This window comes from Sturnira hondurensis, unplaced genomic scaffold (assembly GCF_014824575.4).
Source record: "Sturnira hondurensis isolate 20B ecotype Veracruz unplaced genomic scaffold, ASM1482457v3 Scaffold0004136, whole genome shotgun sequence".
Lineage (NCBI taxonomy): Eukaryota > Metazoa > Chordata > Mammalia > Chiroptera > Phyllostomidae > Sturnira > Sturnira hondurensis.
Genome location: NW_028076767.1, coordinates 42,503,700 through 42,530,121, shown reverse-complemented (window position 1 = coordinate 42,530,121; position 26,422 = coordinate 42,503,700). Strand labels below are relative to the sequence as shown.

At 44.7% G+C, this 26,422-nt stretch overlaps 1 protein-coding gene across 10 annotated transcripts in view; it reads left to right on the top strand.

The window, feature by feature from the left end:
- RAPGEF4 (Rap guanine nucleotide exchange factor 4) overlaps positions 1-26,422 on the top strand; it is a 287,261-nt gene that overhangs the window by 214,832 nt on the left and 46,007 nt on the right. For all 10 annotated transcript variants that reach the window (XM_037044442.1, XM_037044441.1, XM_037044444.1 and 7 more), the window contains 7 exons: positions 7,468-7,552; positions 9,343-9,403; positions 11,115-11,191; positions 11,616-11,762; positions 13,596-13,711; positions 19,680-19,768; positions 23,298-23,376. In XM_037044442.1, the coding sequence (XP_036900337.1) occupies positions 7,468-7,552; positions 9,343-9,403; positions 11,115-11,191; positions 11,616-11,762; positions 13,596-13,711; positions 19,680-19,768; positions 23,298-23,376 (654 nt within the window). The remainder of the gene's footprint in view (positions 1-7,467; positions 7,553-9,342; positions 9,404-11,114; positions 11,192-11,615; positions 11,763-13,595; positions 13,712-19,679; positions 19,769-23,297; positions 23,377-26,422) is intronic.

Sequence of the window (26,422 nt, the reverse complement as noted above, 5' to 3'; positions counted from 1 at the left end):
ACATTTTATTTCTTAGACATTTTCTTAGACATATTTATTCTGTTTTCTGTCATCCAAGAATTCCCACAGCTCTCCCACCAGCCGATAGTGCTGTTTCATGGTTTGTGGTTCATGGTGGTGGTGCTTGTTTGTTTTCCATGGTGTTTTGGATTTTCAGGTGTCGTCCCCATCAGACCTTCAGCGTGGCAGACAAAAATCTGGCCAGAAGGGGGCCCCGCCCAACAGGTGCTATGTGGTCTTACATGATCGTCACTGTCCAGGCCCCCCCGTCTTGACTGAGTTTGTCTGAGTAACTTCAGCCAGTCTAAGATGGTAATTTCTTCCTCACAGCTGGGTGAATAAATCTATCTTTTAGAAAATATATCTTTTCCATCATTTAGCAGGATTTAGAGGAAGAGACGAGGACCAACATTTCCATCCTTTTTCCTTCCTCCATTAATTATTTGTCATGATACAGTGAGTTGTGTCATGGCCACCTTGTCTTACTTGACCTTGAATAGGAAGGGTGACAGTGCATAAGCTCCCATTTTCTCAGGCCACAAAACGAGAACTGGTTCATGATGTTGCTTCCATAGATCCCTTGGAATCTGAATTCAGCATAAATTGGGAGCACTAGTGTGTTCATTTATTTGATAAACTGTATTGAACCTCCACCCTGATCATAATTCATCCTCCATTTGTATCACGGTTGCAGTGTATCAGTGCTTTGTGTTTGTTAACTCATTTGCTCTTTACAACCATCCTATTTATTGTTCCCGTTGTACAGATGCAGAAACAAGGCATTCTGGGCACCTTGGAAGTTGATGACTTAGGCTCTCAAATCCAGTTTCTGCTTCCAATCCCATGCCCTTTGCACTATGAGATGCTGCTTCTCTTGAGAAGAGCTGCCCAGGATTATGGGTATTTAAGCAACTATCGTTCTTCACAGTATGTTGTAAATACCACAATAGTAGAACCATGGGCTATGGAAGAATAAAGGATGGAAAACCAATTTCACCTGAGAAATGAGCTGGGATTAAAGCAGAAAAGAATTCCTAGGCAAAGAGAGAAGGAGCTTGTGAAAAGGCGATATGGAAAAGCACAGTGTATTTGAGGGATGGAGAAGTGTCTGGCATGGGTGGAGGAGAGGACAGAGCCATGAGGGAAGAAATGAAGAGAGGAAAGACAGATGCATCTGCAAGAGGGCACCGAGATCTGCTTTTAAAGGGCCTTGTGTGGGGACCAGGGGGTGCCCCTGCCCAGACTTCGCTTGTGGAGCTTGTGGGTTATCTAGGAAGAGGTGGCCAGGTTGCTCTCAGAGCTCAGGAAATAGGTCTGTTTGGAGATAAAGATTTAGGTCTCAGCATTATATAGATGAAAGTTGGAGGTTTTTCCCAGGAAGAGAAATCAGAACAAAATGAGAAGAGAGCTGAAGGCAGACTGTGGGAGCACCGCACAGTTTAGGAGGTGAACAGAAGGGACCCAAAAAGACACTGAGGGGAAAAGTTTAGGAAAGTAGGAAGATAGAGTCAGGAGGGTGAGGGCCCCAGTCTCGGCTCACTGGTGTTTGGCCTCGAGCACTGAGTGCGTTCCCAACATGGCCTGAATGCGGCCATCCGTGCCTTTCTTCTCACGCATTCTCATGCCAGTACTCGGACCGCCGATAATGGCTCGACAGGCAGCCTTGAACCAGCTGTGTCAAAATTTTAATGTGCTGCATTGGGGACCTGACAGAGTTCTTTCTCACTGGTTTTAACTCTTGGATAATATATAATCAGTTTTAATGCAATGTGTAGATTCTAAGGGCAACACTTTTTCGATCTGTAAGAATTAATATACAAAAACTTTTTAATTAAAAGACTCAATTAAACCTGAAAAAAGAGTTGATCAATATGGATTTCATGTTTGTATTATGTAAAAACACTCTTCCTAAACTCATAGGTCTGCTCCCAAAATTCTAAATTTGAATCTGTTAAGATTTTAGATCTAAATTCTAACCCTTCTGTGTGCTGAGTTTTTCTCCTCCTTCCCTAACAGCCCATCCTGTAGAGGTGAGAATGAGATTGGAGACTGTTTTCTCTTTAGCCAGGCTTCTGGGAAGGCCCATACTATTTGCAGCGGATGTCAAGTAGCAGGAACAGCAGGGCAGTTCCTTGGCTGAAGAGCCGTAATCCTATTATGCCTACCTGGAGACTCACCTTAGCTGCCTCTGTTGTAGCAGACGGACCGAGGTGACTCAATTGACTTTTAAATCCCCACGGATCCCTGTTTCAAAATCCCCTGTCAAAATCCCCTGCCTAAGTCAAGTGGTAGATTAGGCCCCTTGCTAAGAAGGCCGGGCTCCTTCAGCACCCTGTGGCCATAGCTTTTTCTCTGGTGCATTGTGGGTCCCATACTTTCTGAGTTGCACCATTAAGCACTGGATGGATGCACAGCGGTGATCCTTGGCGGGAAGTGAGCCTGGCTGGCATCTCCCTGGGTCATGGACTTAGTACCTGTCTTGGTATAGTCAAAATTAGGGCGTGTATCCTCCGTTGATGCTGTCAGAGAGGGATATCATATTCTCTTGTTGATATCAAAGCTGTCCTTGAGAAGGTGATGTGCAGGGTGTGCAAAGAGTTTTCTTCTTCTGATTAGCCCCGCTTGGTCTGTCATCTACCCCATTTGACAAATGGTTACAACATTCTTTGATCCAATGAACTATTTTAGAATATTTGCAATTCAGTTTTGGTTGCTCAGAGTACTTATCTATAACTGACTACATTTCAGGCCTAATTTGCTGGCCCAAATGTTGTACATTGTCAGTTTAACTTCTTATGCAAAGGTTTGAGTTTGAAAATCATTCTGCTGGGTATTTTTCCCCACTTGTACAGGTAAGTGTGCAGGTGCCTTCACATTCACTGCTTCCTTTAGCTCTCACATCGCTCTCAGGAAGCCATAATTTACAGTTGACACTGGGGCTCTGATGTCACACAGCTGGTGGGGGGTGGCAGTAAGGTTAAAACCTTATCTCCAGACTCGAAGCCCAGTGCTGTGTTCAATACATCAACCCTCCCCAAAGTTATTTGACCAAGAAACGTTTTTTAAATATATTTTATTGATTATGCTATTACAGTTTTTCCAGTTTTGCCCCCTTTGCCCCCTCCACCCAGCACCCCCACTCCCTCAGGCAATCCCTACACCATTGAGCGCGTCCATGGGTCATGTGTATAGGTTCTTTGGCTACTCCATTTCCTACACTGTACTTTACATCCTTATGGCTGTTCTGTAACTACCTATTTGTACTTCTTAATCCCCTCACCTCTTCACCCATAACTCTACACCCCCTCCCATCTGGCCACCATCAAAATGCTCTCCATATCCATGGTTCTATCTCTGTTCTTCTTGTTTGCTTAGTTTGTTTTTTTAGATTCAGTTGTTGATAGATATGTTTTTATTGGCATTTTATTATTCACAGTATTGATCTTCTTTTTCTAAAGTAAGTCCCTTTAACATTTCATATAATAATGGTTTGGTGATGGCGAACTCCTTTAGTTTTTTCTTGTCTGGGAAGCTCTTTATCTTCCCTTCAGTTCTAAATGATATCTTTGCTGGGTAGAGCAATCTTGGCTATAAGTCCCTGCTTTCATGACTTTGAATATTTCTTGCCAATTCCTTCTAGCCTGCAAAGTTTCTTTTGAGAAATCAGCTACAGTCTTATGGGGTTTCCCCTGTAGGTAGCTGCTTTTAAGATTCTCTCTTTGTTTTTGACTTTTGGCATTTTAATTATGCTGTGTTTTGGCGTGGGCCTCTTTGCATCCATCTCGTTTGGGACTCTCTGTGCTTCCTAGACTTACATGTCTGTTTTCTTCACCAAATTAGGGGAGTTTTCTTTCATTAATTTTTCAAATGCATTTCCAATTTCTTGTTCTTTCACTTTTCCTTCTGGTACCCTATGATGTTGGAACACTTGAAGTTGTTCCACAGGCTGCTTACACTATGCTTGTTTTTTGCTACCTGATGTTTCAAATCATTGATTTAATTCTTGGCTTCATCCACTCCACTGTCATTTTCCTATAAATTCTTTATTTCAATTAGTGAATCCTTCGTTTCTGACTGGATTTTTTTTTTATGCTGTTGAGCTTCTCACTAAGTTCCTTGAGAATCCTTATAACCAGTGTTTTGAACTCTGCATTTGATAGGTTGCTTATTTCCATTTGGTTTAGTTCTTTTTCTGGAGTTTTGATCTGTTCTTTCATTTGGGCCATGTTTCATTGTCTCCTCGTTTTGGCAGCCTCCCTGTGTTTGTTTCTGTATAGTAGATAGAGCTGCTTTGACTCCCTGCCTTGGTAGTGTGGTCTAATGTAGTAGGTGTCCTGTGAGGTTCAGTGGCACAGCCTCCCCTATCATCCAAGCTGGGCACTCGAGTTGAGCCCTTTGTGTGGGCTGAGTTCACCCTCCTCTTGTCGTTGAGTCTTTATTGCTGTTGGCAGATCAATGGGAGGGATTTACCCAGGCCAGTCAGCTTCAAGGACTGGCTGTGACCACTGACCACCAACATCCACCCTCCGTGGTGGATCAGCTGCACAGGGGCATGGTGGAGGTGCTCCAGTGTGGTCTGTTGCTGTCCACTGTGTGCGTTGGCCCTGGAGTTTCCTGGGTGGTGCAGATCATGGTTAGCCACTACCTGTGTTTTGTCCAGAGCACCCTGCCTGAGCCGTAAAGCAATCTGAGATGGCTGCTACCTGTGCTGGGCTTGGAGATTCAGAGGTGAAGCCAAGCTGTGACTCTAATCTGGCTGCTGCTAGGGCTCACTGAAGTCAGCTGTTGCTTGTTTGGTAGGATTTAGGAGCCAAGATCAGCTATTCTTACGGAAAAGCAGCTTGGGTGGGTCCATAAGTTGGATGGGATAGAGCTCTCTGTGGATCTCCACGGCTGGCTGCTACTAGTGCCAGACCTGAGGCCTCTTAGAAAGAGGTATGGGGGATGGGGGCTCACTGAGGCTGGCTGTTGCTTGTTTGAGAGGGATTTAGGAAGTCAGGAAGCATGCGCCAACAGGCATTCATATGTAAAAGCAGCTTGGGTGGGCCCATAAATTGGGTAGAATGGAGGATCTGGGGATCTCCAGGGCCGGGCAGACAGGTTGACGGAGTCTCGGATATGGATACAGATATGGCACCAGACTACCGACTCTGTGGCTTTGTGGGGGGAGGGTTCAGAAAAGGGCATTGGCCTCTGTTTGCCTTTCTGTCTGGAAGAAAGCATTCCCCCATCTCTTGCCTTGATGCCACACACTTCAGTTCCTCCCTATAAGTCACTGGTGCCTTTCAAGCTGTGACCCTGGGGCTGGAACCCAGCAGGAGTGAATCTGAGTAGGTCCATGTGTGGGTTCTTTAGGGGGAACTGCTTGGGACTCCAGAAGTTTCTTCCCTTGACTCAATCTCTGCTGATTTTTGCAGCGAGATGTTATGGGGACATCTTCCTGGCGTGGAAGCCTGAGCCAGGCATCCTGATGTGGGGCTGGGACTCCTTGCTACCAAGATATCCCTTCCAAATTTTCATCCACCACATTCGGATGTGGGACCACCTCATTCCCTGTTCTGCCCCTCCTACCAGTCTGGATGGGTTTGGTTTCTTCAATCCTATAGGTCTTGGACTTCCATTCAACTTGATTTCTGATGGTTCTGAGTGATGGTTGTTTTATATTTTGCTTGTCATTTTGATGTGGCTGTGCGAGGAGATAAGCTGTGTATACCTGTGCCACCATCTTGACTGGAAGTCCCAAGGAACACTTTATAAAAATACAATGTAATTAAGGTTGGAATATCATCCTTAATTCAATGTTTAAATGTTTAGTATATAGTAACATTAAATAATACCATAAATTATTAATTTTTTTAGTTTTTTAACTTTATTTTTAGTAAGACTCTTACAGATGTCCCATTTATCCCCACCTTTGTCTACCTCCACCCAATTCCTGCCCCCCCCCCTTCTGGCCCTTACCGCACTGTTGGCTGTCTGTGGGTCATCCACATACGTTCTTTGTCTGATCCCTTCACCTTCCTTCCTCATCCCCCACCCCTGACAGCGGTGAGTCTGTTCCATGTATACGAGCTTCTGTTTCTATTTTTTGTCATTTTGTTCACTAGATGCCACATACAAGTGAGATCATATGATAGTACTATAAATTATTCAAGTTTTAGGACAAAAATACATAAAATAGACTGCTGATGATGTAATAGGTAACATACCTGATGGCAGAAGTTCGCTGCAGGCAAACGCTGCCTGTGTAGGTTGACTTCCTAGCGCTCTCAGAATTAATAACCAATTTGTTTTAAAATTTCAATAACATCTTAGTCAGGGTTTCTTATGTTGCAGAGAGCAGTAGAACATCTAAATTACCTGGCTTCCGTAGCTCACTGGATTGAGTGCAGGCTGCGAACCAAAGGGTTGCCAGTTCTATTCCCAGTCAGGACACATGCCTGGGTTGCAGGCTAGGTCCCCACGTGGGGCTGTGTAAGAGGTAACCATATATTGATGTTTCTCTCCTTCTTTGTCTTCCTCCTTTTCCTTCTCTCTAAATAAATAAATAAATAGATAGATAGATAAATAAAATCTTATAAAAAGAGAAAATCTAAATTATGACCAATTATATTTTCTCACTGATCTCTAGTTAAATGCTGTGAGTGATTCCGGAACAATTATAGACATGCAGGATGCTTAGGGATCCACTGTGTCCTCCCATGCCAAGATGTCCGTAACATTCACATCCCCTGTGAAAGGCAGATTATTGGATGCTAGCTTTATAATAAATTATAGGGGGAAGTTAACTAGTACACCTCATGGAACAGTCGTCATCCGTGTCACAGGTTGGGAAATGTACATGCACACCTCTCTTCGTTACTTTTCCTCCTTCTCCCAGTTGCTGCTCTTTGTCTGCTGCCATCTCATGGCCTCACTGTGCAGGGATAGGAAAGACGATGTCGAGTCTCTGTGCATCCCCTATTAAGGCCTGTGGTGGAAGCGTACTGCGTAACCCGGGGCACCGTGACGGGACCATTAGTGTTCTGTTGGGCCAAGATATCACGCGGGATCCCAAGGAATTTGGATCAGTCATCCAGTTGATGAAATCAGTTGTTTCTAGTCGTGTTAAAGGACAAGTTTTGTTGTTATTGATTAAGATGGTAATGAAAAGCCATTTTTAAGAGCCATCATCTACAAAGTGGGAGATAGATTTGCCAACTATGTACGGTGTGAGCAGGGATGGTCCTCCCTGTGAGATTGGAGGGAGGCGGACTCCGTGCACATTCTTTCCCTGAGAACGCACTCCTTTCAGAAATTCCGTCAGGGGTTATAATGGCACCGTCTCGCCCTCTGCCAGCACCGTTGCACAGAGATTATTCCGAAGAGATCTGTGAACACAGTATTGGCCCTTGAATCCATTTCGCTATTTCAGGCTTCGGTGATGAATTTTTTCTCATCATTTCCTTTCTACTTTTTTCTCTGTAGACCTGGCCAGAGGACGATGGATGACCTAGAGATCATCTATGAGGAGCTCCTTCACATCAAAGCCTTATCCCACCTTTCCACGACCGTAAGGTGTCCCTTGTTGGGCACGGTCAGGGGGCCCTGGAGTTAAATGCACTGTTCGGACGGGAGGAGTCTGATGTGGAGGGGAGGGCAGGGGTGTCTGGATTGTACCTCGTAAATCTTCCCGAGTCTTTCTCGTGACATGCTAAGTAAGCCGTACTCAGGAACAACCACGGTCATGGGATCGCATACTGTCATGTCTCTAGTAGTCGCCCTGTGCTCTAAACCCAAAAGTGGGTGGTGTGAGTAGGAGTGAACAAAAGCTTTGTCTTTCCAAACCTCAACCTCGCAACCTACGCCCTTCGACAAAAAAGCCAGGCCTTAAAGGGGGGCCCTGAGCCCCTTCTATGAAATACGGAGCCAGAGGGAGGAAGGAGAGACATCGCGATGACCTGTCCTGGCCCAAGTGGCCAGCTTTGCCCAGGCTTGCTGCCCTTTTTGAAAAAGGAAGGAGGAGGTTCGAGAGAGCTTTACTTCGGCTACGTCAGGGCCCAACAGCAGCACCCAGAAGTGAAAAACGGCCCGGTGGCTGTATCTGACTTTAAACTTCTGCATGATTAGGACATTTGGGAAAGTGTGGGCAGAAATTTGGCCCCTGAGTAGGGACAGAAACAACTCCTCCCATGAAAGGAACACAGGAATAGGCTTTCCAGACAACACACCTCTTACATGCTAATAATTCAATAATAATAATAATAAGTTGCTTCAGTGTTCACAGATTCTGTGCCAAGGCCCCTTAGCAACCCCTGCATTTCATTCCCGACTTGCTAGTGGTAGTGAGCGACCACGCGGTGGCGGTCTCTGTGGTCCCGGCCCTGTGGGGGAGGGTTGAGGTCTCTGCAGAGAGCAGGGGGGCGTTTGTCAGAGCCCCGAGCAGAAGGGCTCCAAACCCCTCCGCCTTCAACCCAACAGAGCTGCCTTCACGTTTCTCCCCACTGTGCTGCTGGGGGTCCAGATGCTTGCTCACCTATGTGGAGTGACCGGGGATATGGCCCAGCCCGGCCTCCCCTCTCACCCGCCACTGCCCTGTCATTGTCACGTCACCCTTGGGGGCAGGGAGGTGGTTTAGTGCCTGGGAGCCTCACCTGGGAAGCCCCAGAGCGTGTGAGCACCATAGGCTCCCACTGCAGAGGAGGCGAGGGAAGACCCCTTTCCCTACCTGCACTGCAGGTGCCCAGCACGCCCCTGTTCTGACTTCCCAGTCCTGATGGGATTGAGCTGACTGTGGATAGTCTCCAGTTCTCCCTCAAGTCACAGGTGGGAAAGTCTCAGGCTACTTGATTCTTAGGGTGATGGAGCCAAAATTTGGGACGATAATTCGGAACTTAGTTTTGGTGGTTGTTGTTGTTGTTTTAGCTATCTTGGAATATACACCTGCTCACACATTTAAGCTTAATTATTCAACATGAACTCATTGAATTTCCCAACCTGTTTGCAGGGGTGCCTTATGTGGGATGCAGGAAAGAGCCTCTAATGGCAGCAGAGTCATAGGATATTGTGGACACTCGCACCTTCTGGCAGTGAAACTGGCTAGTGCAGATGAGTGACACCACGTTTCCAACGGTCCCCAGGGTGGTTGTCTTATATGAATTGGCTTATGAAAGAGCTTTTGTAAGAGCTTTAAGAGTCTCGTGGCCAAGCTAGTGAAAGAGGTTCTAGAGGACACTAACAGCAAGCAGAGGCGGAGATGGCTGTGAGGGAAGACGGGTACAGTTGGCACTGTTCAGAGAGGGAAGGTGTCCCTCCCCCAACCCCAAATCTGGGCTTTCCACATTCCTTCTCTTCTTCTTCTAGGTGAAGCGGGAGTTGGCAGGTGTTCTCATTTTTGAGTCTCATGCCAAAGGAGGCACCGTCTGTAAGTAAAAGCTGCAATCGGACGTTGGGCCTGGCTGGCCCCCTCGCCAACACGTGTCACGGGTGCCTGGCTGCAAACACTCCCCTTTCCTGGGCCTGGGTCAGACCTGGCAAGACGTCCTGTGGACTCTTGTTTTCCGGGACCTGTGATCATTCCCAGGAAGTGTCTGTTATTCTGCAGCACAGTGGTTTTCTGGGACCAGCGTGGGGGCAGTTGCCGTGTCTCTGCTCGCTCCCTACCCACTGTCTCGGGGTGGCGTTGAAGGAGGCTGGGATGAAGCTGCTCCTCAGGTCAGGGCTTTTCACAGTGACCTCACTCCAGGGGGTGGTTTTCAAAGAACTCACCCATCTCTCGAGAGCGCTAGTTAGAATGATAAACGATCCTGTTTTCTTTTCCTTCTATCACTTCCATTATCAGCTCCAAGCCTGGAAGAATTTCTTTGACCCAAATATTTACATAGTACAAATATTTAGGATCTCTCCAGAATCCAGACTGTAACTTAGTTCTGTGATTATATTTGGAAGCAAAAAGTGAAATTCGATATCAATAAATGTGAATAAACTTGTTCAGGCTAGCATTTCCCACTAGTCTGCAAAGTCCTTCTTGAAAAGTAGGGCCAGGGGTCTCCTCCGGTCGGGAGGCGCCACCTTCTCTAACCTCTCGGAGGAGTGCATGCGTCAGCCTGCCAGGGCTCCCAGAAGTTCTGCCGCAGAGAGAGACGGGCACTCCGTTCAGACCCGCATTTCCTAGACCTGGTGAGACGTAGAACACTTGTTTCACAGACACCTGTGGGTGTTTCAGGAGACATTCAGGGAAAAGTCCTGCTCTTTCTTCAGGCCAATTATGTTAGCCAAACAAGCAGGGGGCAAAAGTTATAAATGCAAAAAGTTATAAAAATTACATTTCACAATGTTTTCCAGTCACCTAAAGTGGTGTCTCTGACACTGATATTTACTGTAATACGAAAGGCCTTTCCTGAAATTTTAAACGTTTGCTTTAGTTTTTTTTAAAATGTGTTGACCATTGGTGATTTACAACTTGTCTTTTGTTCTTTTCATTCAAACTTACTGATTGTTTTCATTTTATTATGAAATATTTATGTATTTCAAACAGATAATAGAGATTATCACACGTACCCTTTTAATCTTTATTAAACACTAACATGCAACATTTTTTAATCTTTTCTAAAGAATGAAATTATAGATACAGTTGTTTCCTCCTTTGTCTCATTCTTCTCTTTCCTTCCCCAAGGTAACTTCTATCCTAGATGTAGCCATTGTCATTCCAACCCATTATTTAAAAAAATTATGTAGACATCTATATCCATAAACATCAGTAGCACTGATTTGCACATTTTCAGATTTCACACTACTGGTCAGATTACGTTTAAAAACTAAGTTCTATGGCACAATAAGTTTTGGTGAATGGTGGGTGAAAGTGTGTCACGTGGCGAAGTGGATTGCTGATGGATTCCTAGCCAGTGAAAACGGACCTTTCCGGGAGGAGCGGGCAGAGCGGTGCTTCTGTCCCTCTATGTGCTGTTGAAAGGGAAATAATATTCCACCGGAACAAGTTAGCGTTTGCCGGTGTCTTTTTTCCTCCTGGAGTAAATGTGTAGTTCTGCGAACTTAGAGTGAAGATCTGATAAGCTGTCATTTATATTGATGTGCTTCTATTCTCGTTATACGTCTTTTTATCTTTTTGTATCTAGTGTTTAACCAGGGAGAAGAAGGCACCTCCTGGTACATTATTCTGAAAGGATCAGTGAATGTAGTCATTTATGGCAAGGTATGCCTATCTTTTTCTCTTTGAATCTTCCCTGTGCTCCATTTACCCGTGTGGCTCTCAGTATTCACAATGTAGCGCTACAATTAAACTTGCAATGATATTGTTACTCAATGTAGAAAAGTCATTATAGCATCTCTAATCATAAATTATCTAAATTATTATACTCAGAGCAGTATTGAACTTTGTGGGGGCATCGCCTTATAGATTATAATGTATACCTTTAAGTTATTCCATAGCCCATATTACCCGGGTAAAGAAAGATTTAACATTACAATTTAATTCCATAACTCTTCTCTGGCATCCCTGGGATATGGCCCATTTATATACACAGTGTGTTAGGGGAAGGGGAGTCTCGTGGTGGGAGGCTGGTGGGCATCGGCTCTATCACAGGGATCACCCTCATCCGAATGTCCGCTCTCTTCAGGGCGTGGTCTGCACCCTGCATGAAGGAGATGATTTTGGCAAGCTGGCGTTAGTGAATGACGCCCCCAGGGCTGCCTCTATTGTCTTGCGGGAAGATAATTGCCATTTCTTAAGAGTAGACAAGGAGGATTTCAACCGGATTCTGAGGGTAAGTCCAAGGCAAACTGGCTGAGGGGCATCCCATTTTTCCTGTGGCCAGATCACAGATCTGAGTGTCATGTGAACTGAGCGGTGCTGTGATTAATGAAGGCCCTAGGAGCAAAGAGCCTCGTCACAGACCTGGGGCGTTCAGTGTGCTGGTGCATTCTGGGGCCCAGAGGGGATACCCAGGGACGGCTCTGCTCACGCCCGGACTAGGCCGTGAGAGCTGAAGGCATAGTGGGACTCTGGCAGATGTCAAAGCCAGGCACGTCTCTTTGCGACCCGAGGCTTCCACTTCTGTGTCCTTCCTCATGCGTGTCTTTCTCCATCCCAAACCTTCCTAGTCTCCACCTCCAGTCTGTTCCCAATCTGAACATTTCTTTAACATCACACACGCTCTTGATTTATGGAGTGTTTACATTTTAGTGGGAATTCGTGTTAATCATGGTTACTCTAACCAAGCATTTTTATTTCAAGTGCTTAATGTCAAACTGATTCACACTAAAGGAATTCTAGACTTTGGCAAGTAGGCGAAGAATAATTGCATTTAAAGTTGGCTCTGCGGATGAGCTTCCTCTAAGCCTGGCAAGGCATTTGTGAGGGTGGGCGATCTTTAAAAGAGGTGGTCCCTGGCCCTTCCACCACCCAGTGCAGCCCCGGGTCCCTGGGGAGGAACAGCCCTGCTTTGCCAGGTTGTGGACTAATCGTGGACTGCTGGTGATGATGACAGTGTCCTGTCACCTCTGGGCTCTCAGGTGGCTCTTACTCCATCCCTCCCTAGTTTGAGGTCACTCAAAGACACTGTTCCCTCCAGGATCACTTTGCTCTGTCCCCTCCCTGCTGGCTGACAGCATCTCCGTGCATTTTACCTGGAAGTCCAAAATGCAGCTTCTATGCTTTCTGGAACATCTGACATTATTGAATGATCATTTACTGCGTCATTGTCCATTCCTTATGTGCAGACACCTATCACTCCCTACACAGCCTTAAATTTTTGCCTTTGGTGGCAAAATTTCTGACAGCAAAGTTTGTCTTAGGAATGCATTCTCTTAATGCAAAGCAAGTTGAATTTAAAACTATACTATTGGATACATACCATTGAACAATATAGAAAAAGTGCCACATGGAATTTGCCTTGGTTCTTATCTAATCTCTTTTAAAATGGGGACCAAATGATGAGAAAAAGCACATTAAATTTTTTAAATTAATTATTTAATATGACATTGAAACTTAGAGATAAACTTTAACTCTTTGAAGTTTGCTCATATGGACTTTGCATTTAGCAAAAACATTCTTTGAAAGAAACATATGAGGACCATATCATTGATGTGATTTATAAAATTATTTGAAATATCTGGGAAAGGTTTTTAACACATTACAAACTGATTTTGTTTTTTTTAAGTAAACAATTTTTCTATTGTAGAGAAAAAGTACTACTCTTGAGAAAACTAAATACCCTCAGGAGGAAATCAGAGGGTAAGAACTTTGTCGAAGCTCAGTGCTGTTTGCCACATGTTTGTATAAAGCATAAATAAAAGGCTCTTTGCTCCCCCATGTCCCACTGACCACCCTCCCCGCAGGTTTCTTGGAACACAGCCACACTCCTCTTTACTCTGTGGATTTTCTGACTCTGGACTGAAAGCAGAGCTTTAAAACCACATGCCTAAACCTCATCTGCTCCTTTCTCTGACCATTCCAGCCCTTGACTCTGAAAATGACTTAATTTGTAGACACAACAATTAGCATCACAAGCACCAAATGAGTTTCTGAAGCGTTTGAAATTTTTCTCATTGTCTGAGAAAATGGCAGCATCCGTATGTGGTGTGATTTGTATTTGCAGGATGTGGAGGCGAACACAGTCAGACTCAAAGAACATGACCAAGATGTCTTGGTGCTGGAGAAGGTCCCAGCGGGGAACAGGGCTTCTAATCAAGGAAACGCACAGCCTCAGCAAAAGTAGGTTTGCATCCAACACCGCAATTGCCAGACTATGATTAACCTTTTCACATGGTATCATCATTTCTACAATAGCATGTTCTCCTTTTCTGTGGAAGATGGTGGCATGTGACTTCTTTCTCTCTATTGACTAATCACACATTTTGTGGAGTATAATGTATCCATTTCTGGCACTGTGTTTAGCTTGGTGCTGCCTAGAGTAATGTGGGGGAGACTATTCCCCTACTCTGAACATGCTCTCTTGATACAGTGTTTGACTGTAATAGCTTAGGAATAGAAGGCATTGGAGAGAACAATGGAAGTAGGAATGCCAGGCTGCTCTGAGGACACAGAAGCCCCTGGGGCGGGGATTTTCAACAGGTGTACTGCAAGAATTCTTTAAAACATGCAGTACCTGACTTTAGTCAGGGGCACTGACCTCTTTTCCCTAGATTATCAAATAAAAAAATGACAGCAGCCAATATGACAATAGTCATCTAGTGTGAATGAATCAAATTTATACCCCTTTTTTTTTCAATCAGATTGGAAAAAATTTTGTTAGTATGCTGCAGAATTTTAGTAATAGTTTAAGTGTGCCATCAGATGGAAGAGGTTGAAGACCACTGCCCTAGGTGGTAAGAGCCTTTGGTGTTTGAATTTCGTACAGAGGATTTCTCAAGAAGTGTTTCCATCCTGCTATCAGGATGAGCATCTTTGACAGAAACCCAGATTTCAAAGGCAAGACAGTCTGCTGAGTGCAGCCCGGAAGCAGCCGTCTGGCTGCACCCATCGTTACTCCTGCTAATGCCAAAAGGGTACTTGCTTCTCAGGCCCCCGTGTAACTGGGTCTTTACAGAGTACGTATTATGTTCGGTTCCATCTTTTATAGCAACCTCCTGCTTGAGACTTTTTCATCAAATGTACCAATGTTTGAATGGTATTACAGGAGAATTAGGAAATGTAGAAATAGAAAGAAATAGAAAGTCTAGACTCTCATGTTTAAAATGAAGATGCCCTGGCTGGTGTAGCTCAGTGGATTGAGCGCAGGCCTGCAAACTAGACGATCAGGGTTCGATTCCCAGTCAGGGCACACACCTGGGTTGCAGGTCAGTTCCCGGCAGGGGCCAGTTCCCAGCAGGGGATGCACGAGAAGCAACCATTCATTGATGTTTCTCTTCCTCTCTCCTTCCCTTCCCCTCTAAAGATAAATAAATAAAATAAAAAAATAAATAAAATAAAATGAAGATTAATTTTCAGTCTTAGGGTGATAAAAACACCAATGCAGCAGCTGAAGAAATGTCACCAAATGATGTGTTGACAAAGCACACATCCCAGTGGTGTTTCCTTGTCTGCCACGTGAGTGGGGTGTTCCCCTTCATCGGCACACCCTCCCTGCTGATGAATTTTTGTTGTTTAGACTAAAAGTCTAAGGCTCAGACATTTCATCGGGATGACTTGGCATATTTACCAGGAAGTTGGGAAGAAATGTAGTATTATTGAATAGCCACAGTATCTTTTGCATACTTCGTGTAATCCCTTATTACAGCCCCTTTCAACAGATGGAAGAAATTAGTCTCGGAGAAGCGAGTTACTTGCCCAAGATTACGGAGCTTGTAATGATAGAGCTGGGATTCACGTCCAGCTTGATCAACTTCTGTGCCTTTTTCTCCTTTAGCCTCACAGGTGCCTGCAGCAAAGCATGTAATCCGAGTCCTGTGTCCCCAGCACTACCTGCTGGACATTGCAAACCATTTCAACAGGACTGACATAAAACAGACTGTGTGAAAAGTACTTCTTCACTTATAAAACTATAAAATAACTATCCAGAATTTCTCATGATTGCTTTTTTGTTTTTCACGGCTACTCATTCTCGAAAATGCTCTTGCTCAAGTGTTTTTATCAGCTGTCCTTCCGGAGGAGGGTGAGAATTAAGACATTTTTTACGCGAAGGTTTGAACTGTCCCCAATCATTTTTCTTCGTGCTCCTCAATATAACTTGAACGTAACTAGGCCATGTTATGGTGATCATCTGCATTCTTTAAGAATGCTTCAGATGTCTCAGGGAGATGTTGTGGCCTGAAAAGGGAAGCCTTGATAATTCTCCTTAACCTTGAAGCGTGCGACCAAGATGTCCCCCGGAGGCCCCCTTCCCTCGCCTCTTCATTTTGATCTCCACGGCAGAATGATCAAAAGCATTTGCTTGTTACAACATCTTCCATTCAGAGCGCCTTCCAAATATAGATTTTCTTATGACATCAAACTAAAGGGAACAGAAAAGGAGAGGCCATGTGCATGAAACTTATTTTAGGCCTGGATCTGATTTCTATTATATCTCATTTGTGTCCTCTAGACAAATCCAAATTTCTTATGTGATTCAATAACCTGTGCATGTTCTCAGCACACCATTTAAGAAATAGCGATGAGCACAAAATAACACACCATGCAAAGTCAGTTTCCTGAAGGATAAAAGGCCATTCTCTCAAGCAGCAGTTTTCCATGGAGAGCTTTCCCAAGCCAGAGCAGACTTGTCAATGGGAGGCTGTGCAAGTACATTTTGGTTGATATTCTGGACAGCTTCGATAACATAACAACACTCATGTCTATGGAGGGACTCAAAATGTAGGAACCTTTAGGGCTTCTATCACCTCAGAAATTGTCCTTTTTTAAAAAAAAGATTTTATTTACTTTCAGGCAGAGGAGAAGGGAGGGAAAAAGAGAGGCAAATATCAATGTGTTTGCCTCTGACACGCCCCCTACTGGGGACCTGGCCTGCAACCCAGGCATGTGCCCTGACTGGGAATTGAACCAGCGAGCCTTTGGTTCTCAGGCCAGTGCTCAATCCACTGAGCCACACCAGCCAGGGCAGAAATTGTTCTTTTTGAGCTTACAGAGGGTCACTGTTGGTGCTAATAATCTTACTTTTCCAATTCACTTTTCCCCTGAGAAATCCAGAAATTTCAAAATCTCCTGACTCTGCCCAAGTCACTCAGCTATGAGTGTGATAGTAAGATGTCAATTGCAAGACAGTATTTCTCATGGTAGATGAACTTTATGGAGCCCTAAAAAAATTATCATTGTGGTTGTCTTCTGCTCTGTGGTTATGTGGTTTTAGTAAGAAAGAAAGAATTTCAAATGGCTCTTCCTGTTTCTGGTACTGTGCTGCTTTGACTGAGACCCGACACCCTATTCACCTCCATCCTGTTTGCAGGTAGTCTGTTTAGGCCTCCCCCAACACCACTTCTTTTTTTGTTCTCAGTACAGATGGAAGTGTCTCTTTTCCTAATATCATTTCCAGACTTGATGTTAGGAAAAGATTTTCTGTCACAGGCTTGAAACCCCACCACTTGGATAAGATAGCTGATTGGAGTTCTCTAGAACTTGGACTAAAGTAGCTCCTTCCTGCGATAATCTGAAAAGAGCCACACCATCTGGCCTGCAAGTTTCTCATTTAAACGATATGAAGCAGGTGGCACCTGGCAGTCAGTGTCCAGCCTGAGACAAAGAAATAACGTGATGTTTCAGTCAAACCCACAGCTGCAAGATCATAGGTGGCTGTGTGTGGCCAGTGGCTCCCAGGCCCTCTCCCTCAGAGTTCCCCATGGTGAAAGAAGGTCAGCACCTGAACAGCCTTCCGAGGAGCTGGGAAGAGGGAGAGGACCCGTAAGGCAGCCACAGCAGCTGTGCCACTAGAGGGAGCCTTTGGTAGCAAAAGAAAGGTCCCCTGGTGTCAGATTGACCAGATGGGCACTTCTCTTAGTGAAATGATAGAATACTTGGCTTGCCACCCTGGTCTTTGTTCTGGACTTTTGACCAGATAAGAACACCCTAACCAAGGGATATCCAAACAAAGAACACCAGACTGTGAAGCCAACTTTCCATCAGAGTGACGTTTTTGACAAGGGAACTGTCCAATCGGATTTAGCAGTCACGTAGCCCCTCTGTTGCTTACTAGCAGCGGCTGCCCAATGTTGCAGTAAATAACAAGTTTTTAAGGTAATGTATCTACACCCTAATTTAAGTAAAACTCTTCAGAAACAAGCGAACAAGTTTTCTTCAAAGGAGGTTTTTCCTTTGCACAGCAGACTTCCTGTTCAGAGTGAGCTCCGAACACGGGGAGGTAGCGCTGCCTGGAGGTCCTGCTGCACAGGCCCAGCAGCGGCAGGAGACTCGCGCTTGTGCTCTGAAGCCGGACCTGGGCTCACAGCGGAGATCTCGCATCTGCTAACTGTGTGACCGTGGGCCGGTGGCTCCCCTTACAGAGCACTTTCTCCACCTGCGGAATAAAGACAGTGTTTAACTAGCAGGAGTAAACCTGAGGATGCCGAGGACGCTGTTCAGGGCCCACCTGGTTGTCTGGGCACAGTAACCATTCGCCAGATGTCGAGTGTCCTCTCCAGCCTCAGCTCCTCACTGCGTGGCCAGATGCTGCTCCCGCTTGTCTGCTGAGCATGATCAAAGAATCATGTATTCCAGGAATTACTGAATGAACTCAGCAATTTTCTCCACTTAAGCATTGCGAGTCATGTGTAGCTATGCCATCTCTTTTTTCTCAAATATTCGTTGCCTATGAAGGGAAAAACCATTGTCTTCTACCTTATTTATTTTGAGAAAAGGGTCATGTATTTGAGATGAAAGTACTTTTTTTTCCATTCCCCCGCTTTTTCTCTAGTCTCCAAAGCCAGGTTACATCAAAGTTTTAACTTTTCAGCTCCCTTTTGGCCCCGCAGGCAGGCATACATGTGCAGATGTGCACGCACGCACACAGAGGGTAGTTTGAGCCAATGGCTGCCTTCCAGGTGGACTGCATTTGTTACCTCCCTCAGTACCAGAGTTGCCTCGTGCACTCTCCCTCTCTGTTTCCACATGCAGAAAGAGGGTCACGTGTTGAATTGCCTCTTCTTCACTCCCTCAGGCACGAGGTGAAAACCCTGAGATTTAATGTGTCAGGGATATTCTTGGGATCTCCAAATACCCCCTCCAAGGTCTCAGTCAAGCAGAGAAAAGGTATCAATGAAGAGGCAAAGAGGTCTGGATTCTCCTAGAAGAGATCCCAGGTTTCTGAACATAAGAGAATTTAATTTAGGCTTGCTGAGCATAAGAGAATTTTATTCTCATGTTTGTTTCCCTTTCCTGTCATTTTGCTTTAGGTGAAGTGCCACAAAAAAAGCAAAGTCGGAGGTTTGGAATAGGAGCTCCCATATCATCTTAGTGTATATTTGGTCTTTAGTTTTCACTCACTGTCTTGTTACTATCTTAAATATGACTTTGAAATAATCCACATTCAATCTAAAAAATAAATCCTTTCATGTTGATTAAAAAGCTGCATGGACAGATCATCTGAAATAATGATGAAGCCCCCCAATAATATATATTTAACATCGAAGTAAACTATATGAATTTTCTGTTGCTGATTTATTTCTGCTCAGGTAGTGTTGGGGTTTGCTTGTTTGCCCATCGATGTTTGTTTTTTTTCTTCTCCTGTTTTATTCTTAGCTGTATTTCCAAAGCACATGCCAGTGTACAGTTGGGAAAGACAGAGCATTCCAGAAATAGGCAGGGGAATCCAGTGTGGGACTGAAGTTTTGCTACAAGTAACCCATATATGGATAACCTAGTTTACTGTCGCTTCCCGTCCCCAGCTCCCTGTGCCTGACCTGAACTGCCCTGGGGTTCACATGTTTCTTTTCATTCCCCTTGGAACAAGGCTGGAGTCACTCAGTTCCCAGCTTACTACAGCCACTGCTCTCCAAGACATTTACTTCAGTTCCATATAGGGACAAAAGAGTCACATTTCAGTAACTACAATTTGTTGTCTTCCTGTGTGGCTTTGGTGAGGCTCGTGGGCTCTCTTACTAAAGGAGAATATGGGCCGCAAGTTAAGTCAACATGGTTTCCTGGGATCTTTAAAAAATCTTAGCTATGTGAAAAGTTATTTATTAATGATTTGCCCACCTTCAAAAAGCTAATGATGTTTTTATTTTTGACCCAGGTATACTGTGATGTCAGGAACACCTGAAAAAATTTTAGAGCATTTTCTAGAAACCATACGCCTTGAACCAACTTTAAATGAAGCAACAGGTAAACACCTAGCACAGTGTGTGTGTGCATTAAATCATGCAGAGCACTGTGAGGAAACCCTGAGTGCGTCTTCAGTGTGCGTGCTGTGCAGTGTTAGAAAGGGGGCGTGCATATTCACACGCAAAAGGCATCCCTGCGTGGCTCACTCGGGGAGCAATATTTCTGGCCCTCCTCTGCCCCTCCCGTCCCTGGCTGTCCTTCGTAAATGGCTCAGTCTCACTCGTACACATTAGGATTAGCCCTCCGTAGGCATCTCTTAAGTTATCATTTGAGCCCTACCCGTTCCCAAACGGATTTGCTGCTGCCTGCACAAGAGCCACAACCTTGCTCCAACGGGAGTAAAACGTGGTTGGAGATCCTTGCGCTGCCCCAGAGGGTGGCTGAACCCCACCCGTATTAGTTTACTAGGGCTGATGCAGCAAAGCACCTCGGACTGGGAGGTTTCCCCTGCAGAGATGTGCTGTCTTCCAGTTCGGGGGGCTGGCGGTCTGAGCTCCGTGTGTTGGCTGGGCTGGTTCCTTCTGACGCCTATGAGGCGGAATCTGTTCCATGCCTCTCTCCCAGCTTCTGGCATTTGGCAGGATCTTTGGTGTTTCTTGGCTGATAGATGCATCACCCCAGTTGCTGCCTGTGTGTCCACATCTTCTCCCACTGTCTCCTCACACAGTCTTCCTTCTGTGCATCTGCTCTGTTGCCGAATGTTCTCTTTTCATAAGGACATCAGTCATGCTGGGTTGGAGCCCGCACTGATGACCACCTGTGACCTCGCCAGCACCTACAAGAACCCTATTTCCAGCCAAGGTCACCTTCTGAGGTGGTGGGGACTAGGACTTCAATGTGTCTTTTGGGGAGAACAGAAGTCAACCCATAACAGAGGTTCTCGAGGGTGAATGAGGCAAATCTCACCAGTGAACAGAGTGTTCAGAGTTATACTGTCATTCACTTTAGGAGCTATCTTGTTGGAACAGACTACATCCAATTAAAAAAACAATATTCCTATGCTACTGGCCTGTCACTCAGAATAAAAGATTAGTATTTTAAGCAGCTCCATGGAAGAAGATTTCTCACTAAAAGAAGTTCAAAGATTTGTCCCCAAAAAACTAATGGTAGTTCAAAGTCCATTTCCACTGACTTTGCAGTACACTCAAGGTGAAGTTATTATTTCTATGTACCTCCTAAAAGTATTTTATCACTGATTTACTTCTTATTTCAGCTCTTCATTCCAGTTTCTCCTTTATAAATAGATTATCTGAGATATTTCTTTTATAGTGAATTAATTGGGGAGTAGTTGTTATAAAAGCCAGGAGCTCTGGCTCCAGGGCGGTTATTTATGGTCCAGTATTTGTTGGATATTTTCTTGAGCAGGCACTAGGGGGGATGCTGAGGACTAGGCGCTGTGGGCAAGACATCGCTCCCCTGTCATCAGGAAGTTTACAACCTGCCAGGGGACAGAAAGGAACGTGCCCATAGCGTGAGCATAAAGCCTAGTGTGGTCAGAGCCCCATCAGCCCTGAGTAGCTGAGGGGCCCAGGCACTGTGTCATGGAGAGTGTAGCCTGAGCAGTGGCCCTGAGAAAAGGCTGGTGTTTGGTAACCAAAGACTGGGGGCAAAACTTTCCATAATGTGGTACAACATTAGCACTGACATAGAAATGGTCTCGGGAGATCAGGCAACTGGGCTTTGCTTATGCATACTACTGTATACATAAGTGGTGCAGGAAGGTAAGGTCTAAGAGTTTGACTACTCATCTTGGAGGATCTTAAATGCAAAGCTAAGCACTGGAGAGTGGCTGGAGGTATCTGAGCAAGGAGGAAGTGATAAGAGGCCCTGGATAAGAAACTAAAGGATGCCGTGAGGTGGGAAACCTTTGGAATATGTAAGTTTACAATGCAGTGGGAAACATCAGAGCTAATAGTGACAGTGGTTTCTGGCACAGAAATGGGCACCTCTGGGTTCGTCAGTACATTCTTAATTTACCAAAACATCTATGCTCTGCCGTAGACCTATTCGTTGCCTAGACTTTGAACTTCTGTGACCAGCACGAGTCACTGAGTGACTTGGGATATCATTTTCTAGTAGGAAATGATTTTTAAAAATCAATTCTCAACAATGTTCAGAAAGAGTTACTTCACATAGGAGAGAACAAGGAAACTGGTGAACTGTGCGTGCTGGATAGTTGCCATGCTAAGAGACCAGCTCCCCACCCTTGGAGTCCTCTACCGAAATCTCAGCTTTAGCAAAATGTAGACTACGGTATAGCAAAGGCCTCTGGGAGCCTTGTAAGCAAGCATCACCTACCCTGTCCTCAGAGAATATCTAAAACATATAAAGGACACCCTAGATGTTAAACTCAGACAAGCCAAAGTCCTTTTATACTTAAAAAAGTATATGACTCTGTCTGGCACCTTCTCTGCATCTTCCCTGGTCCAGTATAATGGGGCTGAAGTGACTGGTAACATAAAGTAACAACAGGATGACAGCTTGAGGTTACCTGTGTCCCTTATGTTTGCATGAGTATAGGGTATCATGCGACATGGTAGAGGTGTTTTCCGATGCCACGGTGGTAACCGTGTTGCAGTGTGCGAGGGCATTAAATCAACGTGCCATATACCTTAAACTTCCACAGTGTGTGTCAATTATGTCTTCATTTTTTCAAATGAGGATAATGGTTAAACCCTTAATCTCTGCTTCCAACTTTGCTCATGTAAGTTCATTTAAAACATAGACACTAAGGTTTATCTAATTTATATAGTTAAAATTTTCATATTTCTCACCCTTTTCTCTTTGAAAAGCTATGTGAGTTGCACAAATGCCAGCTAGTGTGCTTCAGGTTTCAGTTCAAAATCCCCGTAGTGCCTTGCTCCCATCAACAGGTGTACTGCTTAGGCTCCTAGGTCTGTCTTCACGTGCTTCACGTGGCTACGTAGTCAGTGTCGCCTTTGCAGTGAAGAACCAGCATGCGTCCAGAACGAGGCCAATGAAGCTTGTCTTTAGGACTTACCTTACTTCCCTTGCCATCTCCCTGCTTGCCTACTTACAGAACAGTTCAAATACAGGACAGTGCCATTTTAATGTACCGGAGAGCTTTGTTTTGCTTCCGTTGCTGCTCACAGCCTTAATCTTTTCTGGGTTTTTTTTTCTTCCCTGCTTTTATGCCCCTCACTAATTCTCTTCTCTTACCACCTCCTTTTTCTGTAATTCCATCATCTTCCCACCCTTCATTGCTCCCTCTGGAAATAAGAGGTAAAAAGAGATGAAGAAAAAAGTGATGTTGAAAAAGACACATAATGTAGAGTTGACAAAGAAATGACCTTGTTTTTCTGGACACATGGTACTACCCATGGGTGGTCTTTTTAAATATATATACGTATGTGTAAAGTTGTTTGTATATGCACTGCTTCTATGGACAGTAAAACCACAATACTCTAAGCCAACATTGGTCAAGAACCAGTGAATAGATGCTCTTGCTTTCCTAACGATTTCTATGAGAACTTAATCTTTTCTGTTTTGCATTTTCTTCCCCCTGCAGATTCTGTTTTAAATGACTTTGTTATGATGCACTGTGTTTTTATGCCAAATACCCAGCTTTGTCCAGCCCTGGTGGCCCAATATCCTTTTGTTGTGACAAGCCTCTATTCCCTTGAAGACACCCCACATGTAAATGGCTGCTATCCCGCCCCATCCTCTGAAGGTAAGTCATGGCCCAGGCCCGGTTGTGCTTTCCCGTCTCACTGAAACACCAGCCGTTTCCCCCAGCACAGACCCAGCTCCCCTTGGCATGGTTCTGCTGTGCCCTGTTTGAGGATTTCTTCCTTGTTATCTGTGTCAGAAATGTGAGCCAGGTCACCTCAGGAAGGTGAGACTGGTTAGAAATATACATACCTGGGCAGGAGGCCAGAGAAATTCAGGGAGTATTTTTAGGGATAGCTCCCTAACCTGCGAGACAGACTTTACATGTCCATTAGGGTACCTGGCAGGTTGGGTCTCGGCCTGCTTGTGTTCTTCCTCTAAGCTGTAGTGTCAATCAGACCACTAACCCATCAGGAGAAAGGCAAGTTATCTCTGTGGGCTGGCTTTTCTTTTACATTTGTCCTAGTCCATCCTCTCCTCTAGATACCAAAACTTATTCCCGCATTGCAATTTCTATGATCATTACATTTACTTGAATAAAGGATACACAACTTGAAATCCTAGTGGCAGTTCCTCTCAGCAGTCTGAAAGCCACGCTGGTCTCAGCAGCTATTCAGGAGTCTGTTGAATTGACTACTTGGTATACCATGCACGGCACAGAGGGAACGTTCAGAAAATGCAAGTTGAATAAGAGACGTAAATATTATTAATGAGTCACATCCTCAGATTGGGGGGGCATGTGAAAGTGTATTTTCCAATCCTGCTTTATTTTTAAAGCAGCAAAAATTTAGAACCCAAAATACTTTGGCCTTTTGTGAGCAGTTAAATGTATTGGAGGAGAATAGCTTCCTTTTTCTTTTCCTGGGCAATCCAATCAATGTTGGGCAGGCTTTCCTTTCTCAGAATTATAATTGCCCTACCTGATTCTCATTTTCTTGTTCACCCATCATTCTCTTTGAAGTAAATAGCATGTGTGAGGATCGGAGATTTGAGTTGAATGTGTTATTCAGAGGGAGCTGCAGGAGTGAGATTTGGGTGTTTATTTGCCTGGGAACTATCAGTCTAAGTGAAGACAGCTTAATGAGTCTTACGTAGATTATATATTCTTTCTGGCTCATATTCAGTTTTTCTCTAGTCAAATTAACACATTTGGGATCACTCTGTGCTCTTTTAACTCCATACGCAGGAGTCATGATTAGATCTTTGAGATTTGTAGAAAGGAAAAACAAGAGCCATCATCGAGTTTACGCTAGTTTTTTCAACCGCACTTTGATGGGCTTAAGGCAGACCAAATGAAAGGAAGAGTGAGGGTGCAGAGGACCAAGTCATGCCGTCTTTACAACTCAGGGGCCAGACACTGAGCTTAGTGTTCTTATTTTTTTTGAGAATTCTGATTTGTTCATTTATTAGCTTGTTCTCCATCAGTAGATGAAGGACACTTGTTATCACTGACCTCTGTGTTTAAAATGCAAGCTCCTAGAGTGAAATCCTCACCAGCCTAGGTAGGGAGAAGGAGACGGAGGAGTACACAATAGACTCAAGAGAAACTTGCGTATCTGATCTTAATTCTTTTCTCAGTAGAAGGAGGGGATTGAGGGTGGCTGAGCATCATTTGCACCACCGAGTGCCCCCAGACCACCTTCCTCACACCTGGCCCTGTGAAGTCCCTCCATTGTTCTATTTGCAGTGAGTTCTCTGCGCATCAGGCACCATGCTAAGCGCATTGACCTGCGTTATAGCGCTTACCCTTACAGGAGTCTGTTGGGTTGATATTAGCTTTACTCCACAAATGAGGATTTAAAGTTCAAAAAAATGGAGTACCTGCTTCAGGCAAGTGGCAGAGCCATGGTTCTTCCAGGTCCTAGGATTCCAAGCCTGGGGTACGGCATTTTTTTCTTTACCACTTATTTCTTTAAAAGTGTATCCTTTAATGACCATTTAAGAACATTTCTTGACAATGTGTTGTACAATTGAGGTGGCTAAAACCCAAGTAGGCCTAGGTTGTTGAAACAAAATAAATGAAATGTCCAGTAAAACAGCTTGCAGTGATGGGCGTGTTCTGTATCTTCGCAAGTGCAGGAGCCGCAGGAGATTGGACTGAGCAGAAAGGAAAATGGACTCATGGACGTGGACAGCAGTGTGGTGACTGCTGGGGGGAGGAGGGTAGAAGGGAACTAAATGGTGATAGAAACAATATAGTAAAGATTAAGGTAAAAAATTAAAAATTAGCTACTATGACAGATGAACTGAATTTTGAACTTTATGTAAATTTCATTCATTTAAATAGCCGCATGTGGCCACCACATTGGATAGGCTAAGTCTGGTCTGTGGGGACTGGGAATAAGAGGCTCGAACAAAAATTACCAGCCTGTGATGCCCAGGGAGGGAGCGCCAGGAGGCCCAGGCTTAGCCTGCTGCAGGCAAGCAGACGGGAAAGGTTCTGTCCCTGAGGTCATTTATGCCTAAGTGCTTCTATGTCATGCTGAAGACTCAATTTCTAGTCCCTTTCCCTCCAGAGACATGTTACATAGGCTTCTGATATAAGCTACTCTTTTTTGGTTGTAAGTAACATAAAGCAACTGTGACTGACTTAACAAATGAAGGAATTTCTTATGAAGGATGTGGAGTCACTTGGAGAACTGAAGGAATTTGGGAAGAGCCCAGCCTTGGAAAGGGGCCTCTGGGCAGCAATGAAAGGCAGTGCTGTTGGGGTAGTTCTGCTCCAAGCATCCCGGGCCCTCGCCTCATGCCTGTATCTCTGTGAAGGAGGTTCTCGTTGGCCTAGCTTGGGTCTCTGCTGACATGTCAGTCAAAGGAAGGCAAAGCACTGTGCTGGACAGAGACGGCCTACAAAGGCAAACAGGGAAAGTGGAGAAAGAGATGATGGGCAGGTAAAAAGAGCATGCCCATCGGCTGCATAACACTACTTGCAGAAGTCACAAGGAAATATAATGTGCAATCGAGCAAGTGGGTTAACCCCCATGGTTTTAACATGGGATGTGGGGACATTAAAATACTTAGCCA